This window comes from Nyctereutes procyonoides, unplaced genomic scaffold, assembly GCF_905146905.1.
Source record: "Nyctereutes procyonoides isolate TBG_1078 unplaced genomic scaffold, NYPRO_anot_genome, whole genome shotgun sequence".
NCBI classification, from domain to species: domain Eukaryota; kingdom Metazoa; phylum Chordata; class Mammalia; order Carnivora; family Canidae; genus Nyctereutes; species Nyctereutes procyonoides.
In genome coordinates this window covers 17585887-17605826 of record NW_026575047.1, presented here as the reverse complement: position 1 = coordinate 17605826, position 19940 = coordinate 17585887, and the positions used below count along the sequence as shown (strand labels likewise).

The 19940-nt window shown below is 43.0% G+C and overlaps 1 protein-coding gene across 4 annotated transcripts in view; it reads right to left on the bottom strand.

Moving 5' to 3' along the window:
• Positions 1-19940, bottom strand: part of TBC1D1 (TBC1 domain family member 1) — a 237772-nt gene that overhangs the window by 212677 nt on the left and 5155 nt on the right. For all 4 annotated transcript variants that reach the window (XM_055326533.1, XM_055326534.1, XM_055326535.1 and 1 more), the window contains exon 2: positions 15529-16036. In XM_055326533.1, the coding sequence (XP_055182508.1) occupies positions 15529-15945 (417 nt within the window). In that variant the 5' untranslated portion in view covers positions 15946-16036. The remainder of the gene's footprint in view (positions 1-15528; positions 16037-19940) is intronic.

Genomic DNA, 19940 nt, shown 5'->3' with positions numbered 1-19940 from the left:
CATGTACAACTTGTCTCCAGTTGTTTTTCAAAGCTCTGAATTTCATGAAGGCCTGCCATCATAATTATTTTTTTTTCTGCCATCATAATTAAAATGTAATCTCTGGTTTGAAATTCAACATCATGGAAGTAGCACAGGGCAACTATGGGCTCCCAGCCATGCCTGCTGCTAAGGGGATCATCAAAATATTTTTAGTCCATTTTTCTTTGAGGGAGGCAGCATCATGTCTGTTAATCTCTATGAATTAACTATTTATGCTTAGAAACAGATACAAAGCTACGCGGGATTTCTGTTGCAGGAAAAAACTGTAATGAAGAGAGAAAAATAGGGAAAGTCTAAATTACTGTTAATAAGGGCTGGCTAAATTATGGTACATCCATATATAGACCTGATAAGCAGCAGGGGTCATTCTGTCATTTGAGAGATTAAAAAATTGGATCAAAATCTCTTCTCCTGGGGAAAAAGAAGGCCAGCGTCTATCCCAAACTCTCCAGGGATTCTTGAGAGTCCGTGGCTTCTCCTAGTCCCCTGTTCCAATTCCCAGACCCTAGCAACTACCGGCTCTCTTTCCTGTCCTGGCCTCCTATTATTATTTGTTTGTTTGTGAGCAAATGAGCACTGTTGGCGGGGGGGGGCAGAGGGAGAGGGAGAGAAAGAATCCTCAAGAAGACTCCCTGATGAGCAGGGAGCCTGACACGGAGCTCCATCCCAGGACCCTGAGATCCTGACCTGAGCTGAAATCGAGAGTCAGCTGCTTAACCCAATGAGCCCCTGCTCCCTACCACTCTTAATACCCGTTGTTTCCCTGCTCACCGTGTGCAGACAGACTAAATGCCCCTTTTTCTTTGATTTCCCCCAAATGGTACTCACACAACCTCTTCCGTGTAGTGGGCTATGAGAGCTATTTGAGAGTATCGACGAGCAGAGGCCATGGTGAGAGAGGAGTGAGATATCTTACAGCCACACTACACACCACTGCAGCTAACTAAAAACTAGTGTCTGACCTCCTGTTCTTAGAAGACCTTGGCCATTCCCCCAATTCTACCAATGAGACTAGGAACTTCACTTTGGCCTCCGCTTCCCATATTCAATGTCAAGGCCTGACTTTCTCCAAACTCTTTGTGGTTCTTGTCTTTTATTAGTGTATTTCATTTAATTTTTTCCTTGTTCTTGTGTATCTTTTTGCCACCATTATTGAGATAAAATTGGCATTTAACACAGTGTGAGTTTAAGGTGTACGAGGTATTGATACAAGTATGTATCACAGAATGATTACCACCACAGCTGAGCATAGCATCCCATTAGCTAACACCCTCCAGCTCATCAGATAACTGCCATTTCTTGCTGGGGGTGAGAACATTTAGGTTCTACTCTGTTGGAAACTTTCAAGTATATAATAGGGCATTACTAACTATAATCACCAAGCTATACATTAGATCCCAAGAACTTATTTACCTTATAGCTGGAAGTTTAGGGGCCCCTGGGTGGCTCAGTTGGTTAAACATATGACTTTTGATTTCAGCTCAGGTCATAATCTTAGGGTCGTGAGCGAGTCCTGCATCGGGCTCTGTGCTGGGCATGGAGCCAGCTTAAAATTCTCTCTCTCTCGGGATCCCTGGGTGGTTCAGCGGTTTAGCACCTGCCTTTGGCCCAGGGCGTGATGCTGGAGTCCTGGGATTGAATCCCACATCGGGCTCCCTGCATGGAGCCTGCTTCTCCCTCTGCCTGTGTCTCTGCCTCTCTCTCTCTCTCTCTCTCGCTCTCTCTCTCTCTCTCATGAATAAATAAATAAAATCTTTAAAAAAAATTCTCTCTCTCCCTGTCCCTCTGCCCCTCCACCCCCCATCCCTGCTCCTACCCCCCACCCCTCAACAATAAATAAATAAATAAATAAATAAATAAATAAATAAATAAGATAACTGGAAGTTTACACTCTTTGACCAACATCTCCTCGTTTCCTCCACCTCCAGCCCCTGGTAACTACCATTCTACTCTGTTTCTATAATCTCAGCTTTTTAAGATTCTATATATAAGTGAGATCTTACAGTAATTGTCTTTCTCTGTCTGATGTATTTCACTTAGCATCCTGTGCTCAAGGTCCATTCATGTTTTCATAAAGAGCAGAATTTCCTTCTTTCTCATGGCTGCATAGTATTCCATTGTCTATAGATCCCACCACTTCTTTATACATTTATCCACCAATGCAGACCTAGGTTGTTTCCATGCGTTGGCTATTGTGAATAATATTGCAGTGAACATGGGAGTGCAGATATATCTTTGACATCTTGTTTTTATTTCCTTTATATCTACACCCAGAAACAGAAGAGCTGGATCAAATGGTAATTCTATTTTTAATTTGGTAGTGAGCCCCCATGCTGTTGTCCACAGTGGCTGTACCAAATTACATTCCCACTAACAGGGCACAAGGGGTCCCTTTTCTCCACATTCTTGCCAACACTTACTACCTCTTGTGTTTGTTTGTTTTTCTTTTCCACAATAGCCATTCTGTCAGGTATGAGGTCATATCATGGCTTTGTCTTTCCCTGATAATTAGTGATGCTGAGGTACCTTCTCATGTACATATTGGCCACTTGTATGACTTCTCTGGAAAAATGTCTATTTAGTTCCTCTGCCCATTTTTAAATCAAACTGGTTTTTTGCTCTTGTGTTGTAAGAGTTCATTATATACTCTAGATATTTACCTCATATCAGATATGTGATTTGCAAATACCTTCTCCCCCTCCATAGGCTTTCATTTGGTTATGCAGAAGCTGTACAGAAGCCTTTTATTTTTTCTCCCACCCCCTGCCCTATGCAGAAGCTTTTTAGTCTGATGTGGTCCCCATTGCTTTTTTTTTTTTTTTTTTTTTTTTGCTTTTGTTCCTCCAAAATCTTGTTTGTTTCTTATGCTAAGCAGATTAGACAGCTCTGAGTCACTTGCAGCCCATCCTGGCCATGTTCTCTTTTCATAATGAAAATGGCTCATCAAAACTAAACAAAGATGATGCTAGTCACCCAAGAGCAGTTCTGTCACAATTATGAAACCAGCCCTTCCTTTCTCCCTGCTGCATACAACTCTGCAATCACCCAAAAGATGTACCCCTACTACCATGAAAAGTGTCTAAGATATACCTATATTCACAGCCATATCTATGTGTGTGTTTATTTCTATTCTATATATGTAGACAGATGGAGAGCCCAGAGTTTAAAAAGAAATGGTAGGAATAAATATATGAATTGATTCCATATAGAAACATTTATTTATATAATAAAAGTATAATATCTCTAAGAATAAACACCAATATATTAATATTGGTTTCTCTCTAGGAGGTGAGATTAAGAGGGAACTTCAAATTTTAAAGCTTGTATACTATTTTTTTTACATTCAACATATTAATGTCTCTATAATCAGAAAACTATTTATTTTGGAAAATAAAAGACTGATGCAAAAAAAATGCTTAAGCCACTGCTTAAAGGATTTAACTCACATACAAAAAAGAGTTTCTCACAATAGTAGACTGCTCAATATTCATGAAATCTTTCCCCCAATACTCACCAATAAATGCCAAGAAAATTCTGAGTTCATAAAAAGCAAGGAAGAGAAGTGTACAGATTTCAAAGAGCTGAGAGCCAATGAATATCATCTTATGAACAAAACCCAAGAGGAAAGAAACTCAGGAGGGATGGGGAGAGAGGGATGTTTTATCTAAGAACAAAATCCTGACTGAATGAGAGAAATCTGTCCTGATGAGGAAGGAAAGGCAAAGCAGGAATATAAATGAAAATGGCTGCACGTGGGCTTTCCAGATGAGATTGGGTTAAAAAATCAAAAACAGAAAAGAGAGGGACGCCTAGAAGGCTCAGTCAGTTGGGCATCTACTCTCAGCTCAGGTCAGGATCCCAGGATCCTGGGATCAAGCTCCACATTGGGCTCCTTGCTCTGTGGGGAGCCTGCTTCTCCTTCTTCTTCTGCCTCCACTCCCCCTGCTTGTGCTCTCTCTCTCTCTCTGTCAAATAAATAAATAAAATCTTAAAAGTAAAACAACAAAAAACAGAAAAGAGAAGCACATCTTCAAGAACGGTCACCAGAAGGTATCATTCATTCATTCATCCATTCATGAAGTACCCATTATGTGCCAGGCACTGTCCTGGATGCCCAGGTCTGGCAATGATCAGGAAAGGCAAGGGTCCTGTTCTCTTGGAGTTTAGGCAGGTGTGAACATGGTAAACAAGGAAACATAACAACAAACAAGGTCATTTCAGATGCTAGGAAGTATTATGAAGACAGTAAAACCAGATGAAGTGACTGAAATTGGTATGGGGTTTGGTTTGAATAGGGTGGCCAAAGGATAAGGTTTAAAGCAACTCCATAATGGTCTGGGGAAGTAGCAGAGTCTTCCAGGCAGAGACAACAACAAATGCAAAGTCCCCACGTGGAGAATGAGGCTGTGATGTCTTAGGAACATAAACACCACTGTGGCTGGGGGCCAGACAGCACTGGAAACCAGGTGTGTGGAACAAGGTCCACCTGGCAGGTCCCAGCAAGGATCTGGGATTTTAGTTTATATACAGGGGAAAGTCACAAGCAAGGTTGTAGGCAGGGCAGTGTCATGAATTTATAGGTCTTCTAAAAATGCTTCCAGGTTCTCTCTGGATGATTGGCTGGTGGAGAGAAGAAACAAGCATGGAAACAGGGAGAACAGTTAGGAAGTACTTTAGCAGTCTAGATGAGAGAGGACAGAGCCTCTGGTTCAGGGTTAGCAACAGAATCAAAGGGGCAGATCTGGACTGGGTCCTGAATGACTTGAACGAAAATGTGAAGAGAGAGATCAAGACAAGGACTAGATTTCCACTGGGGCAACTGTCATGACCACTTCAGTGCTGCCAAAGACTGGGGAGGCAACAAGGTTGGTGGGGAGTAAATTCCAGGGTTCTTTTTGAACCAGGTTGAGTTTGAGCTGTCTACATAACAGCTGTGTAGACAAGTCCAGTTGGCAGCTGGACAGACAAGTCTGGAACTCATTGGTGAGTTTGAAGAAATAGATTAATTTTGGGGAGTCACCATCAAACAGGTGGTATCTAACACTACGAGACCAGGTGAGTTTACCTGGAAAGAGTGTCGAGAAGAGAAATGTAGAAGACTGGGTCTTGGGGGACATAAAACTCAGAATTGAGAAGAGGAAGAAGAAACAAAGGGGAAAAGTGGAAACCACTACTGAAGCAAAAGAGAAAACAGGAGGAAATGGTTCTCCAAAAGTCAAGAGAGGAGAGTGTTTCAAGATAGAAGAAACACGGTCCTGCCAACTATGCCAAAAGCTACTGAGAAATTGGATGAGAGAAGCAGAGAAGGGAGCACCAGATCTCACAAGCTGGAGGTGGCTGGTGACATGATATGAGCCTTTTTAAGGCAAAGATCAGAACGGAAGGCTGACTGGTAAGCTGAGGAAAATGGGTGAGTAAAAGTAAAGGTAGCCACCAAGAAAACTCTTAAAAAATAAAGCAGAAAATTGGGCCAGGACCTGGAGGGGGCTCGGAATGGGATACGGGGTCAGTGGAGGCTTTGTCTTTGAGACGGGAGATGCCAGGATAAATATTTTCAGAAGACCAAGCAGAACCAGATCAGGAATTTTACTTCTGTGTTATTTTTCTTTATCATTCCTTAGGAACCTGGCAGGTCAGCATCAATAGGACAGCAAATTAGAATATGACTGGTTTTCTCTTCCATTAGAGACCAACCAACTGTAAAATTAAACTATTAATTTATCCAGAGGGGAAAGTGACCAAAGACATCAACTTGGTTCCATGAGAACAAGCTATTTCACATCGTGCCTCGGGATCAAGACATTATCTACCTATCTATCCATCTATCTGTGTAATCTCTGTACCCAGTGTGGGGCTTGAACTCACAACCCTGAGATCAGGAGTTGCATGCTCCACCAACTGAGCCAGCCAGACACCCTGGATCAAGAAACTTCTTGAGCTTTCACACTCACTGCTCCAATAATAGCCTCCTAACTGGTCGGCCTCATCTGTCTCTCATTCCTCCACTCATTCCACAGAATCTAAAATCAGGTCCCGTTACTTCACTTTCCCTGGTGAATGCCTCTACGCTATTCTATTCTCTATTAAGAATACCGAACCCTCTTAGTAAGACATACAAAGCCTCATAACGTCTGTCCCCAGCCTCTCCTCCCAGTCTCCTCTGAGACCATGCAATTTGCAAAACTGTAATCACAGCAGCCCCAGCCACAGTGGGCACCTCCACACTCCCTTGTCCTACTATGGCTTGGCACACTCTCGTTCCTCTACCTAGAATTTCCATTCAATCTGCACCCAGCTCCTTGGCCTGGAAAACTCCTAGTGGGTCTTTAATACCCGTCCAGATGTCCCACGGAAAATACATTTACTCGGGGTCCTTCCAGAAGATACAGTTCTCGACAAACAGCAAGACATTACAGGAAACAACTTTGCTTCAACATAAAATAGACTTAGGAGCAAGTCAGTTGTCCGAAACAAAAGGGGAACATTGTCAGGTGATACATTCCTCATAAGTGGGAAGGGTAGAAACACGAGGAAGATGACTTGCCAAGTGAACAAAATCATCCACATCCATTGTTCAACACAGCCCCTTTAATAATTAATTGCCTGTCACTGCTTGGAAGGGCCAAAGATCTATCTCTACAAATTTCTACAGTTCCTACTTTGCCTTCCAGAGCAATTCACAGTGTGTCCATTTCTTTTTGCACCTACATGGCAGCTTTTCAAATAACTGTAGGCGCTTACACTAGATCTCCTCTTATTCTCCCAAATTTTCTCTTCTATAACTTACAGATGTTGCTAACTCCTGGCAGCGCAGCCTTCAGAACATAAAAACATCATTATACCTCTTGAGGGGGCAATCTTATCTTATTTGATTTTGTACCGGAGCACCCAGCCAAGTACATGACATACTGGTAACATTCCAATGCACGAATTAATGTTGAATCTGCAACATTTCAAATACCTACATCACTCGACCGCAAGAAATCATAGCTTCTGACACACTGCCCAGAACTAAAGCAACCAAGAAAGTGTTTCTGCAGGACCAGCTGTCATCAAGTCTCATTTGAAGTACTCAGTCAGACACAGAGTCCAACATCAGTGATCACACCACTCAAGGCCACCTCTTCTCTGGAGTCCTGCATCAGCTCCTCCCCAAAGCCCCAGCTGCCGTCCGGCTTCTTCTCAAGTTCTCAGAGCCAGGCCAGCTCGGCACTTGGCCCGCTGTGGTTGTTGGCTCAAACTCACAGGTAACAATTAGTGGAGCAGATGCCTAAGGATCCAAAGGAGGAAATGTATTTAAAAAAAAAAAAAAAAAAGAGGGGGCATCTGGGTGGCTCAGTTGGTTAGGTGTCTGACTTTGGCTCAGGTCATGAGCTCAGGGTCCTGGGATCGAGCTCCCTGATTAGTGGGGAGTCTACTCCTCCCTCTCCATCTGCCCCTCCCCTCTGCTTGTGCATTCTCTTTCTCAAATTAATTTAAAAGATCTTTAAAACAAAGAGAGAGAGAAAAAGTAGAAAGAAGAGACTTATCTCTTTCAGTATATCCCAAACTAGCGGCTCACAGCACTCTTGTCCATCACAATACAAATCTAGAGTTAAAAATAGGACGTAGTTTTGAATGTGATCTTTTCAGAAGAACACTGAGCAAAATTCTATCACTAACAAATAGAAGGCAGCAAAGAAAAGAGGGAAGCCTGGAGTCACTCTGTGATAAGTGTTCAGATTATTTTTGGAAATACTTCCTACGTAAGCTAGCCTAGTCCAGTGCTGACGAGTAGAAAGGGTACAAGCTACATATATAATCGTAAATTTTTTAGTAGGCATATCAGAGAAAGTAAAATGGACAGGTGAAATGAATTCTAGTGTTATATTTTATTTAACCCAATATATCCCAAATATTATCATTTCAACATGTAATCAATATAGAAATTATTGAGATCCTTTAAGCTTTTTTTTTTTTTTTTCAAATGAAGTCTTTGAAATCCGCTGTGCTTTGACACTTACACCACATCTCAATTTAGACTAGCCACATTGCAAGTGCTCAATAGTCACATCGGGCTACTGATTACTACACTGGACAGTAAAGGTCTAGGCTATAAATAAATGCTTTTATGATTCAAGTCAACTTTAGGTTTGAGATACTTGTAAACTCTATTCTTAGGAACAGACTTATGTTAAAAAATAATTCCAAACTCATAGCACGTAGTGAAAGAATGCAAAGCTCTATTCAAGTGATCTGTCCTGAAAAACAAAGACTTTTTAAAATTAAGCATCTATCACAAGGCGGTTGCTTCTGAGGCCCTTAGACTCATTTTTCAAAGTCGAAAATAAATTATGTAATCAATCCCGTGTCATGAACCCAAACCCTCCAACAAATACTTCGGAGTTCACGCAGTCCGGGACATTCTTTTTATAGATGAAAAAGAATCCCTGCCAACCTTTGCACCCAGCAACCGACTCCTGTCTAGCGTGACAGACGGTCAAGTGTTGATGAGCTGACGCGGATACACTGTTCCAGGCAGCCATGCACTGAGTCATAGCCACCGAGTGGGACCCCACATGAAACCTTACATAATAAACCTGAATAGGATCAAAGATACCCAGGAGGAGGTGAACACATAAAATGTCCTCCAAAATATGCACAATAAAACCTTCCTGGAACCATCCCCCTGAGTAGCAAAAAGACACTAAGGTCTGAAATTTAGAAACTGTGACAACCAAATGCAGAAGGGCAACAGATAAGAACAGTAATCCTATATTCTTCAGAATCATCACCCTCAGGAACAAAACGCTCCAGCTCAGTGTTATAATTTCCATCTTCACTCTAGCAAAGAAAGAAAGTAATGAGCCGGCAAATACAAGAGCGAAGCTAGAGATGCAATGGGAGCCAGTCTCTACTGAAAATCCTGAAATAAGTGGTACAGATTTTCAGATGCAAAACCCCAAGCAGACAGGGATTTTTTTTTTTTTTAGATTTCATTTATGTATTCATGAGAGACACAGAGAGAGGGAGGGACACAGGCAGAGGGAGAAGCAGGCTTCACGCAGGGAACCCGACATGGGACTTGATCCCAGGACCCCGGGATCACGCCCTCGACCACTGAGCCACCCAGGCATCCCAGGTGGGGAATTATTAAGACAAGTCAGTAATGGATAAAACGCAACCAAAGCAAAGCTATAATCAAAAATCAAACTCCAAAAAAAATTTAAATTATATCATAAAACAGCCAAAGCAAACTCTGCCTTTTTTAGATAGGGATTTGAAGTCTTCGACCTGATGATCACAGGAAAACAAATTAAGACCACCTCCTCACTGAATATGTAAGGAAGCCTACTCCCAAGAGGCCAGGTGAGGGAGCTCTGAAACCCAGGAGTTCCTGAGAAAGCCACCATCCTCAGGGCAGCATAGAAGAATACACACACTGGTTCCTCACTGGCAGTTTTCAAAGAAAATACTTATTGCTCTTACTGTACCCTTAAAATTAGTGGGAAGGGAGCCCATCAGGTTCAATTTCAGGTACGTGTCACATTCAAGAAACCCAGTGTAGACGCCAAAAATCATTGAAAAGGAAACCCATTCCCTCAAAGGACATTGACAGCCTCTCAAAGACGTCCTCCTCAGCAACACTTTACATAGAGTCCTCTACCATAAGCAGACTTCCTTCCAGAAGTCTACTTCTACTATAAGTTCATGCAGTTAACTCTAGCCCTGACCCCAGGCTCCTTTCCCACATTCCCCCTCCTCATCCTGGAGATTTTAAGCAGTTTATTATGGAGATCAACTGAGCCTCTCTCCTGGTAAGAAATAAGGCTTCCTCTTCGGAAGAGTTAAGGAATAAGGCTAGCAAGATCCTAGCAAATACAAGAGTCTCTGATGGAGAAGGGGAAGCCCATGATCACTCCCACATTAATGACATCTGTCCCCATCATCATTATGAAACACCCACGCTGTGCCCAGACTGGATACAGCATCCAGAAGATCAGAATCTGAAAAGAATCAAGAACAGTGTTTGAAAAGTCAGGACATATTTCAAGAAGAAAAGGAAGATTGGTTTAAAAAACAATGGGGACCTAGCAAAACTACCCTGGTGTACCCAATCTCTGACTTACCCTGGGTCCCGCACCCAGTCTCCTTCCTTCCCCTGCACACCAACCAACGCTTCTCCATTGATCACCATCTCAATAATACCCACCACTCCCCTTTCAAAATTCATACTTTCTTCCTATTGATACACAACTGCAACAGTGTCAGAAGCCCCAGCGCTTACATGACCCACAACTCAGGGTCCCTTGAGTTGGAAAGTCCCTTTCAAGGAAGCAGAGGGTTTTTTTCCACTCCATAAATAAAGAAGAGGATAGAAATAAAAAGTATTTTTTAATGTATTTATTTATTCATGAGAGCCACACAGAGAGAGGCAGAGACACAGGCAGAGGGAGAAGCAGGGACTCGATCCCGGGACTCTGGCATCCTGACCTGATCCAAAGGCAGATGCTCAACCACTGAACCCCCCCCCCCAGGCGTCCCAAAATAAAAATAGTCTTATGAATACTCTCAAGTAAAACTCAAGTGAGTGGCAAATCTGATGTTATTCTGAGTACAGATTTTCGTAGAAGAGACAAAGCTGAAGAACTAGAGGAAAGAATCTTGAGATAATTTCCCTGGGCTATTTTTCAAGAGCTGAGTCTAAGCGAAACTCCTGATCTCTTTGTGTCATGATAGGGAAAGGCCTCGTCAGGGTCACTCATGCAACCCCCTGCTTTCCAGAATGCATGTCTTCATCTCCTGCCATGGACCCATATTCAAAATGACACTTCAACCCGGAACTTATCCCACTGTGTTCACATGTGTTCTGAGGGGTGTTCTTGGATGTCATGAGAAAAAATGTAATCTATGGCCCAATACATTTGGGGATGTCATAGACTAATGTACAACTCAAGAGTGAAATAGAAAAGATAGCTTCCCTAAAACCGTGTTTCTCAGAGTGTGGTCTATATAACGCAGTGAACCAGTATCTTCCAAATAATCAATGCGTGATGTTACACAATCACACGTGCTTAAAAGTCTTTAAAATGCTCGGCAGACCAATGGATTTCAATATAACAAAGTGCAAAGGTGCTTTGATATGGTTTCAGATTTCATACTGCAACAAATCCTTAGGAAACCACCACTTGTCAAGTTTTGGTATAGTAATGAAGAAAATATCCACAATTTTCTAAAAAAGGCTATAAAATGTTTCTCCATTTTCCTACCACATATCTGTGTGAGGACAAGTTTTCCTTCTTATACTCAACTAAAACAACATATCACAACAGAATGAACAGAGAAACAGCAGAGAATCCAGTAGTTATCTATTAATCCAGGTAATAAAAGACTGGGGAGAAAAAAAATAAAATTATGTCACTCTTATCATTGAGTATTTTTGGAAAACATGGTTATTTTTCACAAAAATATTCTTTATGCTAACACATAAGGGGCTTATCACTTTTGTTTTTTAACAAATTAAGAAATTAGTACCTTCATAATTTCTGTTTTAATTTCTAATACAGTAATTATTAATACATATAACCCACCTTAATGCTCTTTGGGATACTCAATTTTTAAGACTGAAAAGGGGTTCTTGTATCAAAAAGTTGGACAAGATGCTACCCTAAAGCATTTTTTAAATTTTATTTTATTTATTTTATTTTATTTTATTTTATTATTTTTTTGAGAGAGAGAATGCTCACAAGCAGGAGGAAAGGGTAGAGGGAGAAGCAGACTCTCAATCCCAGGACCCTGGGATCATGACCTGAGCCAAAGGCAGACACTTAACCCACTAAGCACCCTGGCGCCCCTGACCTAACGCATTTTGATTGTGGAAATCTTTATCTGTGGAACACCTTGAACATATTCTATGGAACATACAATGAGAAACACAATCTCATTTGTGTTCTAAAAATTATTCCTTTTTTATGCCTCTTCTCCCTGGACATTCTTCAGCAAGTTAATTTATATGCTATCAAAGGGTTTCCGCTCAAATAGTAGTTTTGTGCTTATAACCCTGGCAGTAAATGCATATATCTCCTCTGGCAAGTGCAACCAAAAGTGACCTCATCTATTTAGGAGAGGCCTGAATCTAGAGAATGATTTCACCGAGCAAATGTTACAAATAACCACGAGAAAGGATGACATAGGTGAACACGCTCCATCAGCAGATAATCCTCTCCTATGAGATACAGTGCCAGAGATGTCCCAAGAACATAAAAGCCATCACGCCAGATAGAGAATCAGGGCCAATCTGGTTTACCATTCAGTTTCCAACAAAACCGAATCACTGATTGAGGCACCTCCGCTACAAATTACTCTTTTATAAAAGGAGCAGGATGACAGTGATGTATTACTCTGAGTACCCACAATTTGTGTTTGGAAATCTGTGTATGCAAGCCAAAAATAACTCAAGACCTAATTCATATTTCTACCATGGTTTTCCAGAACACAGAGTAAGGCCGGTTGTCTACTTTCGGCAAGACTGGGAGCTCCAGTTACAGAATTTAGTTATAAATCTCTTCTTCCTGTCAGGTATCTGAATGACCGGCCAGAAGCCTGTTCTCTGAAGGCCATAAAATTTTTGGGAAAGAGTCAAAAGTGTAAAGTGCTGGACAACTCTTCCATGCAAAGACTCTCCCCAAGGAAATTCAGTCCTTATATAGAGCTGGGCTGGAGTACAAGCTGTTCAGTCCTTTCATTTACATTCTGGAATTTGCCCAAATAATAAGAACCATTAAGTTTATTTATGTAGGTTTTAAAGTATCTAGTTTATAAAAATGTTGCTTAAGGATGACCAGGATCTTGGGAGCTGAAGACACTCCTCTTGGACTTCTTTTTCCTGTTACCTAAGAGTTGAAGTGAAATCAGCATGTACTCTGCTTCCAATAAAACTTTTTTTTAAAAAGATTTTATTTATTTATTCATAAGAGACATGGAGAGAGAGAGAGAGAGAGAGAGAGAGAGAGAGAGGCAGAGACACAGGCAGAGGGAGAAGCAGGCTCCCTATGGGGAGATGTGGGACTCGATCCCGGGACCCCAGAATCACAACCTGAGTCAAAGGCAGATGCTCAACCACTGAGCCACCCAGGTGCCCTGCAATAAAACTTTCTTTAATGAAAACTTTTTGAGGCCTTAAGTGCTTACTAAGGTGCTGTTCTAGCTCATTTGGTCCCCCTGGCGACATATGAGACAGACACAGTAATTACCCCCTTTTTACAGAGGAGACAACAGGCTCAGTGTCACCTGAGGCCACCCAGTTTATAAGTGGCAGACTGGTCTGGAATTTGGTCCCTCAGAACCCCTGTACTGGGATGCTGTTCTGTCTGTTGGAGATTCGTGGACAGGAACATTGAATGATTTATGAATGAGGAGCTATCCAATTCTGTGGGTCTAACAGTGGCTGTAAGCTCAAAATTAGCCTTTACTGAAGAAAACCCTCCTTGTGTTCGGCTCCATTCTCTGTCTTCCAGTCACAACCCGGACACGGACCATGTAGCACGTACCTCTTGTTGCTTCTGCCCTCCTTCTAGCCTGTACTGACATCCTGCATGGCACTCGGAGCAGCACTCACTGAACGAAGGAGTCAGAACCACCTCTGTTAAAAAGTGACTCTCTAAGAATCTACTTAGTCACCAAGAACATTAATTTCCAAGTGAAGGTCTTGCACCCTGGGGGGTGTGCAAAACCGACAAACAGAAGAGTTTACTGTCATTTACCACATGATTGACACTGGCCTCCTCGCGTGCGTGGATGGATGTCAGGCCGGCGTGGGTGTCCTCAGCTCACGGGCTAGTCAGCAGTGGGCCCTTGCCTGTTCGCTGTCCACAGGCTATACCAAAGTGCAGTTCCTAAGGGCCCAGCTGAGAAAGTGGCCGCAGGGATTATATTTTCAATTTTATCTAAACTGAGCCTAATGGGGATGCCTGGGTGGCTCGGCAGTTTAGCGCCTGCCTTCGGCCCAGGGCATGATCCTGGAGTCCTGGGATCGAGTCCCGCACCGGGCTCCCTGCATGGAGCCCCTGCTTCTCCCTCTGCCTGTGTTGTGTCTCTGCCTCTCTCTCTCTTTGTGTGTCTCTCATGAATAAATAAATGAAATCTTTTTAAAAAATAAAAAAAAATGAATTAAAAAAATGAAACTGAGCCTCACAAAACGGTAAGTGACTTTAAATGAGTCCAGCACAGAGCCGCAAAGCATGGTAACAACAAAGCAAGCACCAATACACAGGAAAATAATTGAGCTGATGATACTTTTACCATTTCTCCTATGATATTTTTCTCAGCCACACATGAGCTATAACAATGAGTTAATCAGATCTGACATAAAGTGGGCATCCGCACACACAAAACCTGAAAGCATCAAAACTTGGATGCATACCCACTATTCTTTTTTTTAAGGTTTTTAAAATTGATTTATTTGAAAGAGAGAGAGAGAGAGAGCATGCACCAGCAGGGGGAGGGGCAGAGGGAGAGGGAGAAGCAGACTCCCTGCTGAGCAGAGAAAGCTAAGTGGGCTCAATCCCAGGACCCCAGGATCATGACCTGAGCAGAAGGCAGACACATAACCGACTGAGCCACCCAGGTGCCCCATGTATCCACTATTCTTATCAACAGTCTTTGCCTAAGTGACCATGATACCTTGGGAAATTGGCTAATAGTATTCATATACAGCTCCTGAATGGTATATATTTTTTAATAGGGTCAAAGGTACGGAGCTCACTGATCTAGCCAGGATTCTGCTACTCGAATTGCAATCTGCAAAGGAGGAGCATCAGCATCACCCAGCAGCTTATTAGGAGTGCAGTCTTAGGGTCCATCCCAGACCTCCTGGACCTAAATTTGTATTTTAACAAGATCTCCAGGTAATTCGTGTGCACATTTCTGTTTGAGAAGCACTGCTTTAAAACACACGCCTTAGGAGATCCCTGGGTGGCTCAGTGGGGGATCCCTGGGTACCTCAGTGGTTTAGCGCCTGCCTTCGGCCCAGGGAGTGATGCTAGAGTCCCGGGATCGAGTCCCACATCGGGCTCCCTGCATGGAGCCTGCTTCTCCCTCTGCCTGTGTCTCTGCCTCTCTCTCTCTCTCTCTCTCTCTCTCTCTCTGTCTCTCATGAATAAATAAATAAAATCTTTAAAAAATAACAAACAAATAAATAAAACACCTGCCTTAAATGACCCAAACTCTAACAATTCAGCTCTTATTTATAAGTTGAGGCAGATTTCTCTGTTGAATTGTTGAACTCAGAATTCCCAATATCTGTTATCAAATGTTCTTCCAAACGATAAAAAAAAACTATCCCCATAACCAAAAACCCAATGAAATAACCTATGTATGACCAGTATGACCACAGCACTATCTCATTCATTCATTCATTCTAGTATACGTCCAGTCAGCGTCCTGACCCACACACAATGAAAGCCATCCCGCTACACCTCAATCATTTTCATCCCCACTTCCACTTACTTTTGTTTGATCGTCGGCTTTGAACACGTAGCAGATACTCTGCTGACTGGCTGCATTGTCCTTAATCAGACAAGCAAAGTAACTTGGATCGTGACTGTTGTGAATCAGTTTGTGAACATGCTGGGGCTTACACTCGAAGATGCTGGAACAGATCAGTGGATCCCACTGTTGACTTTTCCCTGGCTCAGGTTCACATCTCAGACCAGAGGGTGACACACAAAGCCAGACTTGCCTGGTCCCAGGCTCCTTTCTGGAGGCCTGTGCGCTGAGCCTTCGCACCTCAGCCACCACCCAGGGCAGCATCGGCATCGTGGTCAGGGAATGCACAGGCAGGGAGCCCACCAGCTGCAGGCTGAAGTCCACCGAGACCTCGTTAGGGAACGCATGTTTCCTTGCCGTGAATGTTATCGGTTCCATCCTGGGAAACGTCTGGAAATTCAGCAAAACGTTGCCACTGTTTTCTATTTTAGAACGAGCAATCTATTTGGTGTGCTTCTGAGGGAGAACCCTGGGGGAGAAAACACAGGCATTAGAATTTAATGAAATCACAGCAATAGCTACTTTTGAAGAGTTATTATTTCAGAAGAACTTAAAAGCCTGGAACTCAAACACAGAAAGGAACAGATAATAGTTCAAACAAGGTGCTTGGCCTAGAAAGAGCCTTCTCGAAAATGTGCTTATGTAAAACCCGAGGATGCCGTAAGTGCCACACACACTACACGTTACAGAGATCCCACCAGTAAACTCCTGTTAAACCTCTGTAAGCCTCACAGAGCCGGCAAAGGCAAGGACAGAAAGCAATATAGTCCTGCTCCGATACCTTTAAATCTCATTCTATTAACATATATTTCAAGGAATTTTTTTTAAAGATTTTATTTATTCATTCATGACAGACACACACAGAGAGACAGAGACAGAGAGAGAGAGAGAGAGAGAGAGAGGCAGAGACACAGGCAGAGGGAGAAGCAGGCTCCATGCAGGGAGCCCGACATGGGACTCGATCCCAGGTCTCCAGGATCAGGCCCTGGGCCGAAGGCAGCACTAAACTGCTGAGCCACCAGGGCTGCCCAAGGAATTTTTTTTTTTTTTTTAAGTAAGCTCTACACCCAGGGGCTCCAACTCATAACCCTGAGATCAAGAATTGCCTTCTCTATGGACTGAGCCAGCCAGGTAGCCCTCAAGGAGTTTTTTTTTTAAGATAATCGAATTCAGTAGTGGTGATTCCACCCTCCCCAAAAGCAATCCAGAGAGAAAAAAATATCGGCTATCCATTATCATAGTCTACTGGACCAGACCAGTTTTCAACAACTGATCTTTTCAATTATGATACTACGTAAGTTTTTAAAGGCTCTCCCTGACATAGTCCAGAGGTTCTGAACGTGAATTCAAATTCCATTAACATGTAATTGGTGCCAGTTACGCTCCAGATATCGCCATAAATATTGCTTCATTTAATTCACGTTTTACAAGCCGCCACGCCCACACTTTGCCTCTCTCCTCATCCGTAGAAGATGCTGCTCCCATGGACCCAAACTCTCTCACCTGCCGTCCCCCCTCTATGGGTGACCTTCAACAACCGCATCTGATGCATCCTAACGCCTTCCTGCTCCACTGGTGACAAAACCCTCCTGTGCAGAGCCCACCTGTCCCCAGGATCTGCAGCCCCGTCCTGTCCCACCTGCTGGCCGGGTCTCCCTTCCCTCGTGTACTCCTTGGGCACCTCTAGGCCGCATCCGTCTGATTCACTGTCATGCCCCAGTGCCTGGCAGTGTCTGACTCACACCAGAAGCTCAATAGCATTGTGAACAAGTGAATGAAGTCTCTCCCATCTGGGGGAAAAAAAAATATTTTCCCTTAACCTCAAACCTCCCGAGCTACAACTCTTTCTTCCCCACACAGCTTTCTTCCTGGCTTTTCTGCTCCACGGCCTGATGTCTCGACTGTGACCTGATAGATGCACTGGCTCTGCCTTGAAATTGCTCCCATTGAGGCTATCTACGTCTTGTGGCTGTAAAACCCAAAGGGGGTGTTTTAGTCGTTAACTGCTGTGTCTGTTTTTGTTTTTTAATTTTTTTATTTAATTTTTTAAAGATGTTATTTATTTATTCATGAGAGACACAGAGAGAGAGGCAGAGCCACAGGCAGAGGGAGAAGCAGGCTCCCTGTGGGGAGCCTGATGAGGGACTCAATCCCAGGTTCCAGGATCATGACCTGAGCCAAAAGCAGATGCTCAACCCCTGAGCCACCCAGGTGCCCGTGCCTTGTCCTCTCTGATGAATTTCTCAACGGTGACTACTCCTTCGGGCTTCAAACCCTTATGGTGACCACTCCTTCCTGCTTGAAACCCTTCTGCTGCTCCTCTTATCTCTTTGGTTACTTCTTTCCAGGCTCTTTGATGGCTTTCCCCACCCCCACCACCCCCCACCTCAATCTAACTGCATCCCCTCTCCTCATTCCACTTGCTTTCTTTGGACAGTCTCACCTAATGGCTGGGGTGTCCCCAACCACATTCTAATGTTCTTGCTGCTGCGAGCAGCTTACTTTTGCACTCCAGGCACATTGCAAGTATCATCTCATTCCATCTTCATCTCCAACCCTAGCCTCGGCTACAGACTACTAGTATTGCCATCGTTGTGACCTAACTGAGGCCTGGAGGGCTTGGGTTGCTTGTCACAGGTGGGCACGGGAGAGTTTGCTGCTGTTTCTCTACCCATCCTCTTGAGTCCTGCAAAAAAAAATGTCATCTACCCCACATACCCTGATGATTCCCACCTTTATGTCTCCCACTGAACCTCCTTCCTGAGATCCAGATCAGGGCAGACCATTCAATATTTCTATCTGGATAGCCTAGAGGCACCTCAGCCTCAATTTAGTCATTTTTAAAGATTTATCTTTCTCAGAGAGAGAGAGAGAGAGAGAGAATGCACGTGCAAGCAGGGGAAGGGGGTCAGGGAGAGAAGTGGGCTCCCCACTGAGCCCAGAGCCCTACGCAGGGCTTGATCCCCACCACCACTACCCTGAGATCATGACCTGAGCTGAAATCAAGAGTTAGATGCTTAACCCACTGAGCCACCCAGGTGCTCCTCAATTTTGTTATTTTTAAACTAACTCAGTCTCACCACCTCCCTTCCCAGAACTTCTCTCCCTTCCCATAAACTCTATCTCTGTAAAGAGCATCACTATTTTATTGGCCAAGCCAAAGGCCAAAGAGTCACTGATACAGACTGAATGTTGAAGTCCTAATCCTCAATGTGATCATATTTGGAGGTGGGAGATGATTAGGTCATGAGACTGAAGTCCTTATGAATGGGATTAGCATCCTCATAAAGAGACCAGGGTGCTCCCTTGCTTCCTTCCATGTGAGGAAATAAGAGAAAAGATGGCTGTGTATGAACCCGGAATATATTCAATATTCAAATTCTAAACATTGGGCAGCCCCCATGGCCCAGTGGTTTAGCTCCACCTTCAGCCTGGGGTGTGATCCTGGAGACCCGGGATCGAGTCCCACGTCAGGCTCCCTGCATGGAGCCTGCTTCTCCCTCTGCCTGTGTCTCTGCCTCTCTCTCTCTCTGTGTCTGTCATGCATAAATAAATAAAATCTAAAAAAAAAATTCTAAACATTTTCTGAAATAGAACTGAAGTCTACTCATTTAACTCTACATGACATATATGCATATATCAGATTGAATTTTTATAATAGGATTTGAACACAGTTCAGAGCTAGGTTTTACTTTTGAATGTTCAAAAGTTCAGAAGGAAACCCAAACTTTCGAGCTCCAACAGAGTTCATGGCAACATATTCTCCATCTCGTCTCCTTTAAAGTACAACTTGATGATGAAAACAGACTTGAAGTTCATATAACCCCATATTAATGGTCTCTCTCTCTCTTCTTTTTTCTCCCTCTCACCTGGTGAGAGTGGCATTAAATGTCTGGCTCAACTTCCACTCCTGTAACTGAATCTGTTTCAAGTTCTAACTGTTGACAGCTGCTAATCCCAAGACATGTTTAAAGAAGTACTAGAATTATTACAAAGGAGAGACCTGAGATCTACCAATTAGTGTAGATGAGGCAACTATTAATATGGTGGCAACAATATACAGAATTATTTTCCGTTTTCTTGGAAGGCAATATATCCACAGTGCAAAATAAATTTATACAATTTAGAATTTCAAACATTTAATAAATAACCAGTTACCAAATTAGACATTGACAAAACTATTTAAATGTGCAGAGCTCTCATTTTCATTTGAACAAGCTATGGCACATTCTTTGTTTCTCTGTAAAAAGCCGATTGGTCCTTAACACCACTCGTAAATGAACAAATATGTCTGGCTGGCTTGGTCAGAAGACATGTGACCCTTGATCTCATGAGTTCGAGCCCCACAGTGGGTATAGGGATTACTTAAGTTT